This window comes from Haliotis rufescens, unplaced genomic scaffold, assembly GCF_023055435.1.
Source record: "Haliotis rufescens isolate VD_foot unplaced genomic scaffold, xgHalRufe1.0.p SCAF_2, whole genome shotgun sequence".
NCBI lineage: Eukaryota > Metazoa > Mollusca > Gastropoda > Lepetellida > Haliotidae > Haliotis > Haliotis rufescens.
This window is the reverse complement of record NW_025963890.1, coordinates 22,462,200-22,479,447: the sequence shown is the minus strand read 5'-3', so window position 1 is coordinate 22,479,447 and position 17,248 is coordinate 22,462,200. Positions and strand designations below refer to the sequence as shown.

The 17,248-nt window shown below is 39.5% G+C and overlaps 1 protein-coding gene across 2 annotated transcripts; it reads left to right on the top strand.

The window, feature by feature from the left end:
- Positions 1–3: 3 nt before the first annotated feature.
- LOC124111993 (SOSS complex subunit C-like) lies at positions 4–17,225 on the top strand. Of its 2 annotated transcripts, XM_046471943.2 has the most exons (6): positions 26–130; positions 4,451–4,462; positions 8,186–8,351; positions 9,149–9,188; positions 14,333–14,383; positions 15,394–17,225. In XM_046471943.2, exons 1-6 carry the CDS (start codon positions 100–102, stop codon positions 15,490–15,492), a joined length of 399 nt encoding a protein of 132 aa, XP_046327899.1. In that variant the 5' UTR covers positions 26–99; the 3' UTR covers positions 15,493–17,225. The 2 variants fall into 2 exon arrangements, with proteins under 2 accessions (XP_046327901.1, XP_046327899.1); XM_046471945.2 differs by lacking the exon at positions 4,451–4,462 and having other exon boundaries at positions 4–130.
- Positions 17,226–17,248: the final 23 nt, after the last annotated feature.

Sequence of the window (17,248 nt, the reverse complement as noted above, 5' to 3'; positions counted from 1 at the left end):
TTATACCCTTATCATTTGACATTGATCTAAGCGGCGTAGAGTAAACGGGCACTTGTCACTGTAATCAGGAATTAATTCTTTGATTAAGTTGCAATTGCAATGGCCTTCCAAGCTCCACATACCGGTCAAGGTCTGTGTACTAGAATCCTACTTCTTTCGTTGATTGGAAATTTGTAATCAGCTGTAACAGAGCTAGAAACCAGTACTATGGCTTCACGTTCAAGTGGCACAGTTTTCGTTCACAAACATGCGCCAGTATGCTGATTCCCATGTTGTTGTGTTGATGGTTCAAATCTTATAAACTGATATGCAAAATGATGTCACTACTAGGATAGTCCCGTAAGAAAAGCTAGAGCATGTATTTTGTAGGATTTATATCACACTTCTACATCTTCGATTGAGTTTAAATCATAAAAAAATGGCAGCATTGTAGGTTACCGGTCGCAACTTATAGCGGCACAGGCTGCCGGTTGTGGATCTCCCTTCACAGATCTCGCGTGCCTCTTTGATCCTTAGGGTTATGTTAGGGTAGGTAACCCCCAACTGTAGCCTTAGCCCTTTCGATCAAACACCATTTCGCGATCCTTAGGGTTCGGCACCTGTTTATAACTCTTGGGATTATAGTTCTTAGTTTAGGCTGTATCTTTTTACGGAATTAATCATATGTAATTTGAGGAAAATCTGTACATTACTAATCAAGTTTTGATTTTCTTGGGGAAGCACATGAAGGTTAACAATCAGTGCATGATCACTTGGTAAACGAGCACCAATTATTTGTGATTGGTTAAGTGTTGGCTAATAAGATTAACTCATTAGCCTACCTTAGCTTCAACATTGTTCAAGCTGGCAACATGAGGTCAAACCTCCACACACCAATTATTGAAATCTGTAAGAGTGTACCTGTTAAAGGGGCACTAATCTCTGGCTTCTCAGCTGTCTCACACTAGGCGCTAGGGCTCACTTGCAAAGGGAACTTTGAATAAGTATTCCAGATCGAAAACAAAAAACGTTGCCGATTTTGAGGTGGGCGCCAATTTTATATTCAAACCCTGTACTGTTTTTGTTTTTTTCAATCTAGAATCGAAGTTTTGTTTTGATGAAATAAAGCATATGTATTTGGAGTAGATATAAGTGATTAAGGAGAATCTGATATGTTTAAAAAATACTTTATGATTTATAGCTAATTGTGGATGTAGAAGTGCGCTGTATATTCAGCTCAAATCCACCAACTGTTTCTAAGGGACGGTGTGTGGCCCCCAGTAGTGACAAAGAAATACTGATATAAAATGAGAAACGGAAAACACTAACCGCAGATAGATCACATAGTAAACTAGGGGTATATCAGTGTTCTATGCGACCTGTGTTATTGTTCATATTTTTCATGAGAAAGAAATAATTCATCTACAGGTTCATTTTATTCAAAAATTATTCTAGACAGCACAGTTTCTAAATCTAGCTATAAGATAGCTACGAGATAAATTGAAAAAAAACAATGAAGAACGAAGCGTGGTTTATTTCACGATAAAACATTGTTCTATTATGACATCATTTCAGGACATTCAAACATGTGCTTGCAAATTGATGACGTCGTAAATTTGACGTTATTTTATAGAGGGAAGTATCAAGTGAGTTGTTCCCCATAGATAGTGTTCAGGAACGCAGATAAACGCAATGACCGAAAGATCATAAAATGGACTTTTCCAACATTGCCAAGGTCGGTTTGTATTCAAGCAGCGTATGAAATTGGCAGTAATCCTGTAGTCCTTGCCAAACTGCCCAATAGTTAAGTTATCACAAGGACTAGTGAATATTTGCCATTATCAAGGGTTTTGCTATATGTTATCATTATAAGGACTAGTGGACAAAAACAGTTAGTTTCTATTGCTGTCAAGGAGTCATCATTATTTAAATACGAGAACCCATAGGATTGTGAAGGGGTGTTTTAATGGAAAGTGGTACCTTACTCTAAAAGGGGATAATAAACACGATAAAGGGTGTGCGCAATCGGAAAGGGGGATCCAAGGGTTATGAATATAGTTATAGTTAACCCACCTTAACCCGAACACAACAAACCGTAAGGATCAAAGACCCGTGAAAGATCAGTGAAGTGAGATCCACACATCAGTGTGAAATGGATTGGCCTGATAAATGTCCTTACCTTTGATCATCATTACATTCATACATTCATTGATGCAGTCAATGATCCAGACATTGCAAGGTGAACCGTTTGAGTTTTGTCACAACAATTTGTGTTTTGTGGAGTACAAATGATTTTTCTCCTATTTATTAGGGGTGACTATTGGTCTGGAAATCACTATTGCGATAACTATTGATATTGCAAGCAGCTATTGCGATAAATGTCGATAGTTTTCAGTGTATCATTTTAGATGGATTTAAGAGTTAAATTAAACTTTAGAACTGAAGTTTCTTTTGAATGTGATAACCATAACAAATAAAAAATAAAGTTTTAGATATGACTGATTTGTTTTTTCTTTACCCTAATAATTTAAGAAAAAGAAACTTCCATGTGTAAATTACTACCACTAATGTAAGGCGAGTTCTATGGATGAACAACTTCTTTATTACAATTGGTGCGACGTTTCGGTGTAGATCCTAACACCTTTATCAAGCAAGTGATGGATAGGGCTAAACAACATAGGTATATATACACTTATTGACATCTAAGTTGTTACAGTGACTAGTTGATGGGCACAGAGAGGTGATTAAGCTAATTGGAAGCCAGTGGGTGACTGATGAACACAGAGTATACTAGCAGAGTAAACAAGCTAACTGATGGAGATGATGGAAGCCACTGTATTAATTGGATGGACAAAGGGGTTGAGCAATTAGGTGATGGTAAGCAGGCGGGATGTAATAGCCTTGGTCTCTGTTCATTGCTGGCTGGATCCTTTTGATGTGGATGGCTTCTAGGAGTTTCCTGATTTTGTAGTCTGATTGGTTGTTGGCCAGGATCTTGATGTTGTTCCACTGGATGTTGTGATCGGGGTGGGTTTGGGTGTGGTCGAAGATGGCTGATTTTGAGTCATTTTTTGGTACTGAGGTCTTGTGTTCTTTTATTCTAATGGGTAGGGGCCTGGATGTTTCTCCTACATAGGAGTCGCCACAGTCACATTGTATGTGATATACGGCTCCAGCTGGGTCTTCTTTCTTAGATGTAGGGGGCTTGCCATTGGCGCTGAGGATGTTCTGGATTGTCCTGCCTCTCTGGAATACTGTATCAATGTTGACGTGGTGTTTGAGCAGTCTGCGGATCTGGTGGCTGGCTGTTCCTATGTAGGGAAGACTGATGACGAATGGGGCTGTCTGTTGTCGTGGAGGCCGCTCTCTAGGGCTGAGGATGCTGTTGATTGTTTGTTCAACTAGGCTGGTAGGGTAATTGTTGAAGTTAGTGAATACATGGCGGAGGTGGTTGAGTTCATTTTTTAGCTGTTGTGGCGTGGAACAGATGTTGACGGCACGTCGGGCTAAGGTGGCACCCTTAACTGTGACAACTTAGATGTCAATAAGTGTATATATACCTATGTTGTTTAGCCCTATCCATCACTTGCTTGATAAAGGTGTTACGATCTACACCGAAACGTCGCACCAATTGTAATAAAGAAGTTGTTCATCCATAGAACTCGCCTTACTTTCTCACTCCAACTTCTAAATGCCACTCAAAGAAGTTACTACCACTAATGATCAAACGATAAACAAATTTGAACAGCATTGCATGTATTTTATTGATTTGGTAAATACAATCGAAACTATCGATATTCCTAACTGAAATCGATACTATTGATCGGCAACTGATTTAACAATCGATTTATTGACTTTACGTGCTTACCAATAGCAATATATCAATATTTCAATTTATCGTGACACCCCTACTATTTATACAGGAACAATTTATTGGAAAAACAATCCCAGCCAACAAACCAATCCCTCACCCCCATGCCCTTCCCACCTTATTTTACTTATTTAATCTTTACATTATAAGTATGTCTCCAAACACATATACTGTATTCGATGTAATAAGCGCACAGGGCGTTCTCAAAATTAGAAATAGGGGGCTCTTCTTAGAATATTATTTTGGTGAAAAAAACAGATTTGAAAGATAAATTTCTTGGTTTATGCTGACAGCCTGAAATGTTTATATACGACAGATATATTTTTCCAGAATTTAATTGCACACAGTTAAGGGTGCATATTGCACAGGTGTGCATATTATACACGAATAAGTAAGTCTTGTGTACATTGATTAATCGGAAGGGGTGCTTATTGGGATTGTTCACTAGCCAATATATTAGCAAATACGCCGCGGGCACTTATTAGAGCAGGGCGCTTATTACGTCGAATACGGTATTGCGTGTATATTAACCTTACAACCAGTGGCATGTGGTCATGAAAACAGGATCATGATGGTAATCCCATTTTATTTTTTCTTCAGAACTTGCATCACGTGAGATGTTTCATGTTTATTTGCTTGTGTGGAACTTGTTCATATCATATCATATCATATCATATCATATCATATCATATCATATCATATCTCATAGTGCATAGACATTGATAAGCTTGTTCATCAGAAGATTGTCCATGAGTTTTAAGTAGAAGCTGTCTTCTAATGAATAAAACGTGTGATTATCACGTTTTTCAATCATATTCAGTTGTTCAGAAACTATGATAAGTTATAGTTTCCTGTAAGGTTGTCAAATATTAAAAGAGGTGGAAATATGACCTGTCATGTTTCTAGTTGAAGCAGTTTGTCATTAAAAGCTGTGTGGATGCATAAAAAGTTGTATCCCTTAGCAATACCAGGATCCGCTGACCATGAATTCCAAATTTGCTCCAGTTATGATCCTAAGATTTCTCAGCACTGTTCTCTTGCATCTGTTCATCAACAAACTGCATTACCTTGGAATTTCTCCAAGCCATGATGTAACCATGGTAACAGAAAGCCTGTCCAAGGTAGTGTTGTAAACAACTCCCTCATTCGATTGTACATGAGTGTTTCATACGTGTGAAACTTAAGAGGACCAGAAAACCAAGACTTTATCAGCCTAACATTCAGAAAAGGGATAGTGATGTAGGGATGTTGCATATATGAGCTGTTACATTATTATCATACTTATCATGCTTATGGTGGTCATGAACATTTACTTTGGTGCATGGATCGGGAAGAGTTCAGGACAAGACATACTTCTTGTGTCATTTAATGCAGGTGTGTTTATGTAACAAAACAAAAGAAAGTTTTGGTTTGGTAAGAAGTGATAGAGTGGATTTGGAATTTCGCAACATTTCAAGTCCATTTGGTGAGTAGATTATTTTATAGATAATGGTACAGTATTTCCTTGTCTGCTAGTTGAATAAAGAATCACCAAAGCCAGGGCCCATATTTCTTATCTATGGGATAATTACACCCTGCATTTGATATAACTGCTAAGTCTTCGCCTGAAAACTTGGTTTTCTTCTACCTGACTTCTCAGGGTATTATCATATTGCTGCAATTCTGAGTGATGACTTGGATCCTCTCTGTATAAATGTAACTGTTGACGAATATCAGTCTATGCCAGGCCCAAATACAGAATCGTGTCAGGATATGGTACCTCATATGTGATTGTGGCAATATAAATATCCTGAGAATATTTATGGATATTTTTTGGGGATTGCTATGATAATTATCTTCTCATCATCCTGTCACTCCTACGGTAAGACTGTTCATAATATACAGTGATATATCTGGTGTGGTTTCTGTTTGGGATTTGTGTCTGTGTGCACATATAGCACAAAGGAGAAAAAATGTGACAAAAGAATTTCATTTTTGACTTGATGTAAATTAAAACCATGCATGAAGCGGTGCAAATGTGCATGTTTTGCCATGTTAAGGCATTGAATATCTCCCCTGTTGCTCTCGAAATGAAGGTGACAATGAAAAAAGTAAACCGGAAAACTGCAATATTGGCTTCATGTGAATCTGATGTGTGATCGCCAGAAATGTTGCAAAATTTACAAGACTACTCAGAGAAAAGTGTGATCAAATTTGAAGCAGGTGAAGGTGCTGAGTGAAGGCCGGGAGCAGGACATTGGCTGACGTTCTGTGTGATACGAATCACGTGACCGTCTTGAAAATTCTGATTAAAACATTTTGGGCAGGTGATGGAAGATAATGTTGAAAAGGAGTAAGCACCGTGGCCAGCCAGTGTGTACAGACTGGTAACATTAATCATATGCAAGACATTGTTTGTGAGAAGATTTGTGCAAAATATGAATGAAACTCTGTAAATATTTATGAAATTATTGAACCTTGACATTGTCACATTTTTTCTGCTTGTTACTACATGTACCATGTATCTATGTATCTTTACCTGTTCTCAAGGCCAGTTTGAGATGATGTCGGTTCATCATGTTTGTTAAGACAAGACGTTATTAAACATATTAGCTTAAAATAGTTTTGGAAAGACTTTTTTACTGATGCTGTTATGAAATTAGTCGCTTGTTGTCACGTTTGTTGTGTTCGTATGACAGGGATCTTTAAATCGTCACCACCTCCATGGTCTAGTGGTAGAGCTTTTTCCCCGGAGAGCTGTAGATTGGGGTTTGACCACCGGGCGCATACCAAAGGATATTAAAAGATGGTACTTGTTGTTACCCTGCCTGGCACTTGGCATTAAGGGGCTGGAACAAGGACTGGCCAACTCGGAGTCCTAGTACTGTGTCTGAGTGGAGTATTCATGTCAAAGTACGGCATGGTATCTCAGTAGGCTAGCACTATAAATCAACATTAGTCTGGACTAGTACAAGCAGCCACCCACCTATGCCCACACACATAGAGTTAAAACTGCAGCTGGCTTCTTGAACCACTGATAGTGATGTACACATGGCATCAATATATAACATTTTTTATTGAGGGTCTATATTACTAGCATGAGTCATAATAAAAAATGACCCATGAAGATCCGGGGTAGAATAGATCTTCAGCAACCCATGCTATGCCATAACAGGCGACTATGCTTGTCATAGGAGATCGGTTAGTCAGGCCCGCTGACTTGATTGATGCATGTCATCGATCCCAATTGCGTGGATCGATGCTCGTGATATTAATCACGGGATTATCTGGTCCAGACTTGATTATTTACAGACCACTGCCATATAGCTGGAATATTGCTGAGTGCGGCGTGAATCAACAAACCAACCAACCAACATAATAAAAAATGTATATTTTTATGTTTAATTTATATTTTATCCAGCTGCTTCTCAGTAGGGGTGTTGGGCCCATGAAAATATATAAAAAATGTGTGGTCTAATGTTAAAATGATTAGTTACAATGGCAGGAGGGAAACACTGTACATTATTGTAATTTTAATTTATGATACCAGTTTATGGCAATCACTTCATATAAATTCTATGTTAAATGTTAGATTTAAAATAATGTTTGAAACTTACTGAAAAGCATAAAGTTGGTATCCTCCAAAGTGTAAACAATATGCTTATGTACCATGACAGTTAATCTTCACTGATACGTCATATTTTGTTTGATCACAATTTTGGATATGTGTGGATCTCCCAAACTATTAAGGAAACAAATGCCTTCCTTAGAATCTTAAAGAATGTAGCTATCAATATGTCCTTCCAAACTTCCAGAACAGTACTCTACAATGTAGCTCAAGATATTGTATGTCTAACATGTCTAAAGAATATATTGAAGAGTCAATTGAAACCTAAACTATTCCTTAATGTTATAACTGAGAGAAAATGTAGAAACATTTTACAGTTAATGATGACGATGGTAGAATATTGATCTGTCATTACAAATTTGTCAAATCTAATCTTGGAATAGAAGATGAATATCATGAATAATATATGCATGCTATGATAATTTAAGACTGCGTTATCTCCCCAACACATACTGCCATAAACCCAATATGATTTAATTGAAAACCATTTTGTTAGAAAAATAAAACTGTCCTAAGAAATGTATGTACATTTGTCTTCCATAGATACAAGAACAGACAATCCATATTGAATAAGCAGATCCCTGATACCATTGTATATATTTGTATGCACCAAACTGTATGTATTGCATTGTATTTGTTATGTGTATGTTACTGTACCCTACCTTGCTTTGAACTGTGGAAGCATCAGTTAATGAGCTGAGATTTAAATCTTGCTGTGTCATTTTCAGAGAAACAGAACCGTAAGATTCTGGAGCAGCTTGAGGAGCAGAAGAAGAGGCTAAGGATGGCAGCTCAGGGAGGGGGCGTGGCAGGAGCTGCTGGGGCAGTCATAGGAAACTCAGCCAACCTCAACCCAGCCCCACCCCCTTCTGCCTTACCCGGGGTAGTCGCTGGGTAGGCATTTCACTGGGTGCACATCTCCCCTTTTTCAGACACTTTTTGTGTCAGCTTATCATGTGACTTGGGTACTGTGCACTCCCTTGTTCTGTATCCTGTATCTGGATGTGTTGAAGCTGTGAAGGTGTATCAGTTGTAGTGGGTGTCAGCGTATCATGTGACTTGGGTACTATGCACTCCCTTGTTCTGTATCCTGGATCTGGATGTGTTGAAGCTGTGAAGGTGTATCAGTTGTAGTGAGTGTCAGCGTATCATGTGACTTGGGTACTGTGCACTCCCTTGTTCTGTATCCTGTATGTGGATGTGTTGAAGCTGTGAATGTGTATCAGTTGTAGTGGGTGTCAGTGATGGATTAGGTTAATTTGAACCCAGACCCACTCCCTTCTGAAATGTCCCAGTGTGGTACCACAAGATTCCAATCTGTGCCTCTATCCTCTTGATTCCCCTTTGTTATGATCTGTGGTTTTACCAATTAGGTAACCCTGTGACTGTTGAGGATTATTGGTAAGATAATTTGAAAAAATCGACCCCCAAAACCACAGTTATGTAGGTGTAACCTGGGTTGTTCTATGGTTTCCACATTGTGTTAGTTGATGCTCCTGTTATCAACTTTTAGTTTGCCTGGCAAAACCTTGAATTGTTACAATCTCCTGTGGTGATATGGTTTAAAAGTGTAAGCATGGTAAATATCTACAGCCTATGCTCCTTGAGTTATTTTGATCTATAAACCATGATAACACTGAAGTACTGTACATAGAGATGTGTAATTCCATGTCACCCACTGACTGTTTCAGAGGACCGACCGTCCAACAACCACAGCTGACCAACTTGCATGTGAGTTCACATTACATCATATCCCTATGGAGCTTACCCTTGTGGATATTCTAACCAATGTTTGAAATAACCGCCTGCCCACCAGCCCAAGGCTGGTAACTTTTCTGTCGGGCTGCATGAAATTGACCTCCACCTGCCTGACTGTCTGGCAGATAATGTTAAGACTACTTACAATTCAGTTTAATTATAACTCCTTGTAGGTTGTATGCATTATTTCAACTGAATCAAGACGCAGTATGTCTCTTATTATTTGAGATTTCTCAACATTCATCATGTCTGAATGTGGGCAGGTAACTTTGAAAATGGGAAGGCAACACTTACGGGTCACCTGCTCGACTGTCTTGTTGGGTTTTAAGATTATTTCAAACACTGACTTTAACAGGGGCACTACTCAATGACGATGATTCTTGATTTGACAGCATCCTACTTGTGCTTGTAGATTTCACTGTAAGTGTCCTACATCACTTCAGGCTTTCCTCTCATGTCAAACTTACTGTTACATGCCATGATATGACTTGAACAACAAGTAACATGAATAAAACCAGAATATGTTGGCCTATAAAGTAGCATAAGTGAAGGGTTGATCTGAAGGAGATGTAATGATCTGAGTGAGATGTATGTGATCTGAGTGAGATGTGTGTGATCTGAGTGAGATGTGTGCAATGCTTCTAATGATCTGAGTGAGATGTGTGCGATGCTTCTAATGATCTGAGTGAGATGTGTGCGATGCTTCTAATGATCTGAGTGAGATGTGTGCGATGCTTCTAATGATCTGAGTGAGATGTGCATGATCTGAGTGAGATGTGTGCAATGCTTCTATTGATCTTAGTGAGATGTGTGCGATGCTTCTAATGATCTGAGTGAGATGTGCATGATCTGAGTGAGATGTGTGCAATGCTTCTATTGATCTTAGTGAGATGTGTGCGATGCTTCTAATGATCTGAGCGAGATGTGCATGATCTGAGTGAGATGTGTGCAATGCTTCTAATGATCTGAGTGAGATGTGTGCGATGCTTCTAATGATCTGAGTGAGATGTGTGTGATCTGAGTGAGATGTGTGCGATGCTTCTAATGATCTGAGTGAGATGTGTGCGATGCTTCTAATGATCTGAGTGAGATGTGTGTGATCTGAGTGAGATGTGTGCAATGCTTCTATTGATCTGAGTGAGATGTGTGCGATGCTTCTAATGATCTGAGTGAGATGTGTGTGATGTTTCAGATGATCTGAGTGAGATGTGTGTGATCTGAGTGAGATGTGTGCGATGCTTCTAATGATCTGAGTGAGATGTGTGCGATGCTTCTAATGATCTGAGTGAGATGTGTGTGATCTGAGTGAGATGTGTTCAATGCTTCTATTGATCTGAGTGAGATGTGTGCGATGCTTCTATTGATCTGAGTGAGATGTGTGCGATGCTTCTAATGATATGAGTGAGATGTGTGTGATCTGAGTGAGATGTGTGCTATGCTTCTAATGATCTGAGTGAGATGTGTGCGATGCTTCTAATGATCTGAGTGAGATGTGTGTGATCTGAGTGAGATGTGTGTGATCTGAGTGAGATGTGTGTGATGATTCTATTGATCTGAGTGAGATGTGTGCGATGCTTCTAATGATATGAGTGAGATGTGTGAGATGTGTGTGATCTGAGTGAGATGTGTGCTATGCTTCTAATGATCTGAGTGAGATGTGTGCGATACTTCTAATGATCTGAGTGAGATGTGTGTGATCTGAGTGAGATGTGTGTGATCTGAGTGAGATGTGTGCAATGCTTCTATTGATCTGAGTGAGATGTGTGCGATGCTTCTATTGATATGAGTGAGATGTGTGAGATGTGTGTGATCTGAGTGAGATGTGTGCTATGCTTCTAATGATCTGAGTGAGATGTGTGCGATGCTTCTAATGATCTGAGTGAGATGGGTGTGATGTTTCAGATGATCTGAGTGAGATGTGTGTGATCTGAGTGAGATGTGTGCGATGCTTTTAATGATCTGAGTGAGATGTGTGCGATGCTTCTAATGATCTGAGTGAGATGTGTGTGATCTGGTTGAGATGTGTGATGTTTCAGATGATCTGAGTGAGATGTGTGCGATGCTTCTAATGATCTGAGTGAGATGTGTGCGATGCTTCTAATGATCTGAGTGAGATGTGTGTGATCTGAGTGAGATGTGTTCAATGCTTCTATTGATCTGAGTGAGATGTGTGCGATGCTTCTATTGATCTGAGTGAGATGTGTGCGATGCTTCTAATGATCTGAGTGAGATGTGCATGATCTGAGTGAGATGTGTGCAATGCTTCTATTGATCTTAGTGAGATGTGTGCAATGCTTCTAATGATCTGAGTGAGATGTGTGCGATGCTTCTAATGATCTGAGTGAGATGTGTGCGATGCTTCTAATGATCTGAGTGAGATGTGTGTGATCTGAGTGAGATGTGTTCAATGCTTCTATTGATCTGAGTGAGATGTGTGCAATGCTTCTATTGATCTGAGTGAGATGTGTGCGATGCTTCTAATGATATGAGTGAGATGTATGTGATCTGAGTGAGATGTGTGCTATGCTTCTAATGATCTGAGTGAGATGTGTGCGATGCTTCTAATGATCTGAGTGAGATGTGTGTGATCTGAGTGAGATGTGTGTGATCTGAGTGAGATGTGTGAGATGTGTGTGATGCTTCTATTGATCTGAGTGAGATGTGTGCGATGCTTCTAATGATATGAGTGAGATGTGTGATCTGAGTGAGATGTGTGCGATGCTTCTAATGATCTGAGTGAGATGTGTGCGATGCTTCTAATGATCTGAGTGAGATGTGTGTGATCTGAGTGAGATGTGTGTGATCTTAGTGAGATGTGTGCAATGCTTCTATTGATCTGAGTGAGATGTGTGCGATGCTTCTAATGATATGAGTGAGATGTGTGAGATGTGTGTGATCTGAGTGAGATGTGTGCTATGCTTCTAATGATCTGAGTGAGATGTGTGCGATGCTTCTAATGATCTGAGTGAGATGGGTGTGATGTTTCAGATGATCTGAGTGAGATGTGTGTGAACTGAGTGAGATGTGTGCGATGCTTCTAATGATCTGAGTGAGATGTGTGCGATGCTTCTAATGATCTGAGTGAGATGTGTGTGATCTGGTTGAGATGTGTGATGTTTCAGATGATCTGAGTGAGATGTGTGCGATGCTTCTAATGATCTGAGTGAGATGTGTGTGATCTGAGTGAGATGTGTGATGTTTCAGATGACCTGCATGAGATGTGTGATGTTTCAGATGACCTGAGTGAGATGTGTGATGTTTCAGATGACCTGAGTGAGATGTTTCAGATGACCTGAGTGAGATGTGTGATGTTTCAGATGATCTTGGTGAGATGTGATGTTTCAGATGACCTGAGAGAGATGTGTGGTGTTTCAGATGATCTGAGTGAGATGTGTGATGTTTCCGATTACCTGAGTGTGATGTGTGTGATGCTTCTATTGATCTGAGTGAGATGTTTGATGTTTCAGATGACCTGTGTGAGATGTGTGATGTTTCTGATTACCTGAGTGAGATGTGTGATGTCTCAAATGACCTGAGTGAGATGTGGAATGTTTGAGATCACCTGAGTGAGATGTGGAATGTTTCAGATCACCTGAGTGAGATGTTTCAGATGATCCGAGTGAGATGTGGGATGTTTCAGATGACCTGAGTGAGATGTGGGATGTTTCAGATGACCTGAGTGAGATGTGGAATGTTTCAGATGACCTGAGTGAGATGTGGAATGTTTCAGATGACCTCAGGGAGATGTGTGATGTTTCAGATGACCTGAGTGAGATGTGTGATGTTTCAGATGACCTGAGTGAGATGTTTCAGATGACCCGAGTGAGATGTGGAATGTTTCAGATGACCTGAGTGAGATGTGTGATGTTTCAGATGACCTGAGTGAGATGTGGAATGTTTCAGATGACCTGAGTGAGATGTGGAATGTTTCAGATGACCTGAGTGAGATGTGTGATGTTTCAGATGACCTGAGTGAGATGTGGAATGTTTCAGATGACCTGAGTGAGATGTGGAATGTTTCAGATGACCTGAGTGAGATGTGGAATGTTTCAGATGACCTGAGTGAGATGTGGAATGTTTCAGATGACCCGAGTGAGATGTGGAATGTTTCAGATGACCCGAGTGAGATGTTGGATGTTTCAGATGACCTGAGTGAGATGTGGAATGTTTCAGATGACCTGAGTGAGATGTGGAATGTTTCAGATGACCTGAGTGAGATGTGGGATGTTTCAGATGACCTGAGTGAGATGTGGAATGTTTCAGATCACCTGAGTGAGATGTGGAATGTTTCAGATCACCTGAGTGAGATGTGGAATGTTTCAGATGACCTGAGTGAGATGTGGGATGTTTCAGATCACCTGAGTGAGATGTGGGATGTTTCAGATGACCTGAGTGAGATGTGGGATGTTTCAGATGACCTGAGTGAGATGTGGAATGTTTCAGATCACCTGAGTGAGATGTGGAATGTTTCAGATGACCTGAGTGGGATGTGGGATGTTTCAGATGACCTGAGTGAGATGTGGAATGTTTCAGATGACCTGAGTGAGATGTGGAATATTTCAGATGATCTGAGTGAGAGGTGGGATGTTTCAGATGACCTGAGTGAGATGTGGAATGTTTCAGATGACCTGAGTGAGATGTGGAATGTTTCAGATCACCCGAGTGAGATGTTTCAGATGACCCGAGTGAGATGTGGAATGTTTCAGATCACCTGAGTGAGATGTGGAATGTTTCAGATGACCTGAGTGAGATGTGGGATGTTTCAGATCACCTGAGTGAGATGTGGGATGTTTCAGATGACCTGAGTGAGATGTGGGATGTTTCAGATGACCTGAGTGAGATGTGGAATGTTTCAGATCACCTGAGTGAGATGTGGAATGTTTCAGATGACCTGAGTGGGATGTGGGATGTTTCAGATGACCTGAGTGAGATGTGGAATGTTTCAGATGACCTGAGTGAGATGTGGAATATTTCAGATGATCTGAGTGAGAGGTGGGATGTTTCAGATGACCTGAGTGAGATGTGGAATGTTTCAGATGACCCGAGTGAGATGTGGAATGTTTTAGATTACCTAAATGAGATGTTTCAGATGACCTGAGTGAGTTGGGATGTTTCAGATGGGTGTAGACCAGCAGCACATGACGCCACAGCAGAGGGCAGCCTTGCAGGTGAGGTCAGCTCCACGGATGGGATGGGGAGGATTAAACAAAACACGTACATAGTGTATTACAGACTTTCAATTCCTCAGGCAACTTTTAAATGCGAACATTTCTTCTCCTGAAACTATGTGGTCACTGGTCAAAATAAAAATCAAAGCTATATTTTGAAAACCAAGTTTTCTCTAACCCTAAGACTCTGTGTGGCCGTTGTCACACGGAGAGCAGGATAATTGTATGCCCAGCTTGTGTGTCGGCTACCATTCAGTAGGAAGAGCCATATTTTGATTGCCCTAATCACATGCTTTACAGTGAAATAAAATGAGTTTTGATATGATGCATCTTTCATCAAGATATCATAGACCCTTTTTTATAGTTTATATTCACTGCTATATGAATAAACAAAATTCTAATGTGCCCCAAGGTAGGGGATAGTGATAACCCTGTTTTCTTGTTTAAACTTCGAACAACCACAACACCATACTGAAGTCAGACAGATGCATTATGTCAAACCAAAACCTGAATAAGGAGATCTTCTGATATAAAAATCAAACCTTATGTTTTGCGCAGGAATTTACGTTCAAAGAATTGGCTACATTCCAACTGGTAAACGGAAACATTTTTCCAACGTTCTTTCAATATTCTCTGAAGTAATTTGTGAATCTCCATCTAAAGTTTTATAATTCATTATGAAAGTACACATTAAGTATGAATATAGCCTCAGATACTTAAATCTTTGGGTTGATTGCAAAACTTAAACATTAAGTTGGGTTGTGCAATTTTTGAAAATGTAACTATCATGATAGGACTTTAACCGGTTAAAAATGGAAATACCGGTTACTTGATTGAGATCAGTACCCTCATATAAGATTCCTCAGTTTGATTCCTGATAATATAAACTTGAAATTCCATTACAAATATTTTAAAATATGTATATGTGATTATTGGATGAGGAACATTGTTAACTGGAAAGTAACATACATAGCTTGATGTTATCAAGTTCTTATCATCTGATTTTCCAGCATGCTCATGCCAACTCGGTGGGATATTTCATCACTCAGGACTCGTCGTTTGGTAATCTCATACTGCCTGTGTTACCAAGATTTGAAACCAAGTCCTGACAGGGGGGATAACTCTGAAGGCAAAATGTGCTCTAGAAGTATTTGTGCTGGGCCCACTTGCACTAAGAAAGTTTAGTTGCAATTGATCTTAGGAGCTTACAACCATCTTTACAATGGCCATACCTAAGTCTTAGTCCACTTGCACAAACCGATCTTAGCAGGGTTGTAAGACTGCTTGGATTTGAGATCGTGATCTTAGCTAAGATCAAAGTCTCCAATGGTGGAGGTAGGAATATCTTAAGCTCGTCTCTCCTGTCTAAAGTTGTTTATAACAGTGCATAGCTTGCTGTGCATACCAACAGTGGTACCGGTTACGATATACTACATGTACCTCCCTCCGTGACACCTTGTAGTTTTAAAATAGGTCTCAAGTCATTCAAGGAAATGACTCTGACTTTGTGCATTGATACTGTCTTCAGTTAGGAATTGTGACTTTGATATTGCAACAGGAGAAATACCCTACCCATGTTTTATGAAAATGTTGAAGTACAAATGAACACCTCCATACATATGAATGTACCATAAGAGAAATATACATGGTAGGTGGATCTCAGCAAGTTTACAACAAGGGTATACATTGGGCAAGGTCATCCATGGTAGTGTTTGAGATAAAAACAATTGTCAGGCCGCCATGAGGACCCACAGACTTCAGAAGCTGCAGGCCCTGACTAAACTCTTCAGGTCCGCACTTTAAAAACAGCAGCCTATTGTGACAAATACTTTGACACGTAAATTTACTGCAGGTCTTTAAGACCCATACAACTTTAAAACTTATGGCCCGAGTCAAGGTCTACCTGCCACAGACCTCCAGGCAGTCTTACTTCGAACATTGCTTCACGGTTGACGGCATATATACAGAGGGAAACCATGCCCATTTACCGTATGAACTAAGATAAGTTACCCAAATGGTCACAGCCATTACTATAGCTTACAGACACCTTATGTTTTTATCCTTCCCTTGATTATCGAAAAAGTGTGTTTAACGCTTCTTTCAGTATAGAGTCGGTGGGAATGGTATCAACTAAATGGTTATGTGGTTCACTATTGCAAATAACAAATTATGTTATGTGAAATCTGGATCGTTTTTGTTGAAGTGTTCAATCGAATTTCACAAAATTTAACAAAATGTATGGGCGATGTAAATTAGATAATTTTTGTGTATAGATCCCATTTTGTGAGTGATTCAGGGACTACAATGATATTAGCTGGTTAGGATTGGTTTGGACCAATTGGAAATGTTGCTTGTAGCTTACAATGATATTAGCCTAAAATTACTTTGTGCAAATGGATAGAGATTGTAGCTGAAGCTTAAAATAAGATTGTGATCTTAACCTTTACAATAATCGTAGTGCTAAGATTGTTTTGTGTGAGTGGGCCCTGGTGATGTAAAACTGTCACAGTGATATTGACACCGACAGTCAAGTGATGAAATGTGTTGATGTTCTATCATCGGTGAAATAGACATGGAGGATTTCATCGGTGAAATAGATGCCCGTTTGCACCGGGACCTGGATGTGAGACTGACAAAGGATTAAGCAATGCAGCCATGTTGCCATGGCAGTAGAAATATCTTCTTTTTCTGATGATATCTGAGAAGATTTTATTTTACAAAGGTGTTATGAAATTTATCTTTTTGTATCAAATATAAAAATTCTGAAATATTATGTTATACTACCTTGGACGCATTTTGAGATTATTGACTGATGATTTTGTAATAAAATATCTATGGACAATTTGTGTTTTGTGCTGAATGAAT

What these genes read in the sequence shown, in the direction of transcription:
- LOC124111993 (XM_046471943.2), top strand. Translation starts at nt 100, where the DNA reads ATGGCCTTCCAAGCTCCACATACCGGTCAAG. An exon ending in TTACCCGGGGTAGTCGCTGG is followed by an intron (nt 8,352 to 9,148) that starts GTAGGCATTTCA and finishes TGACTGTTTCAG; the next exon opens with AGGACCGACCGTCCAACAAC. An exon ending in AGCAGAGGGCAGCCTTGCAG is followed by an intron (nt 14,384 to 15,393) that starts GTGAGGTCAGCT and finishes CTGATTTTCCAG; the next exon opens with CATGCTCATGCCAACTCGGT.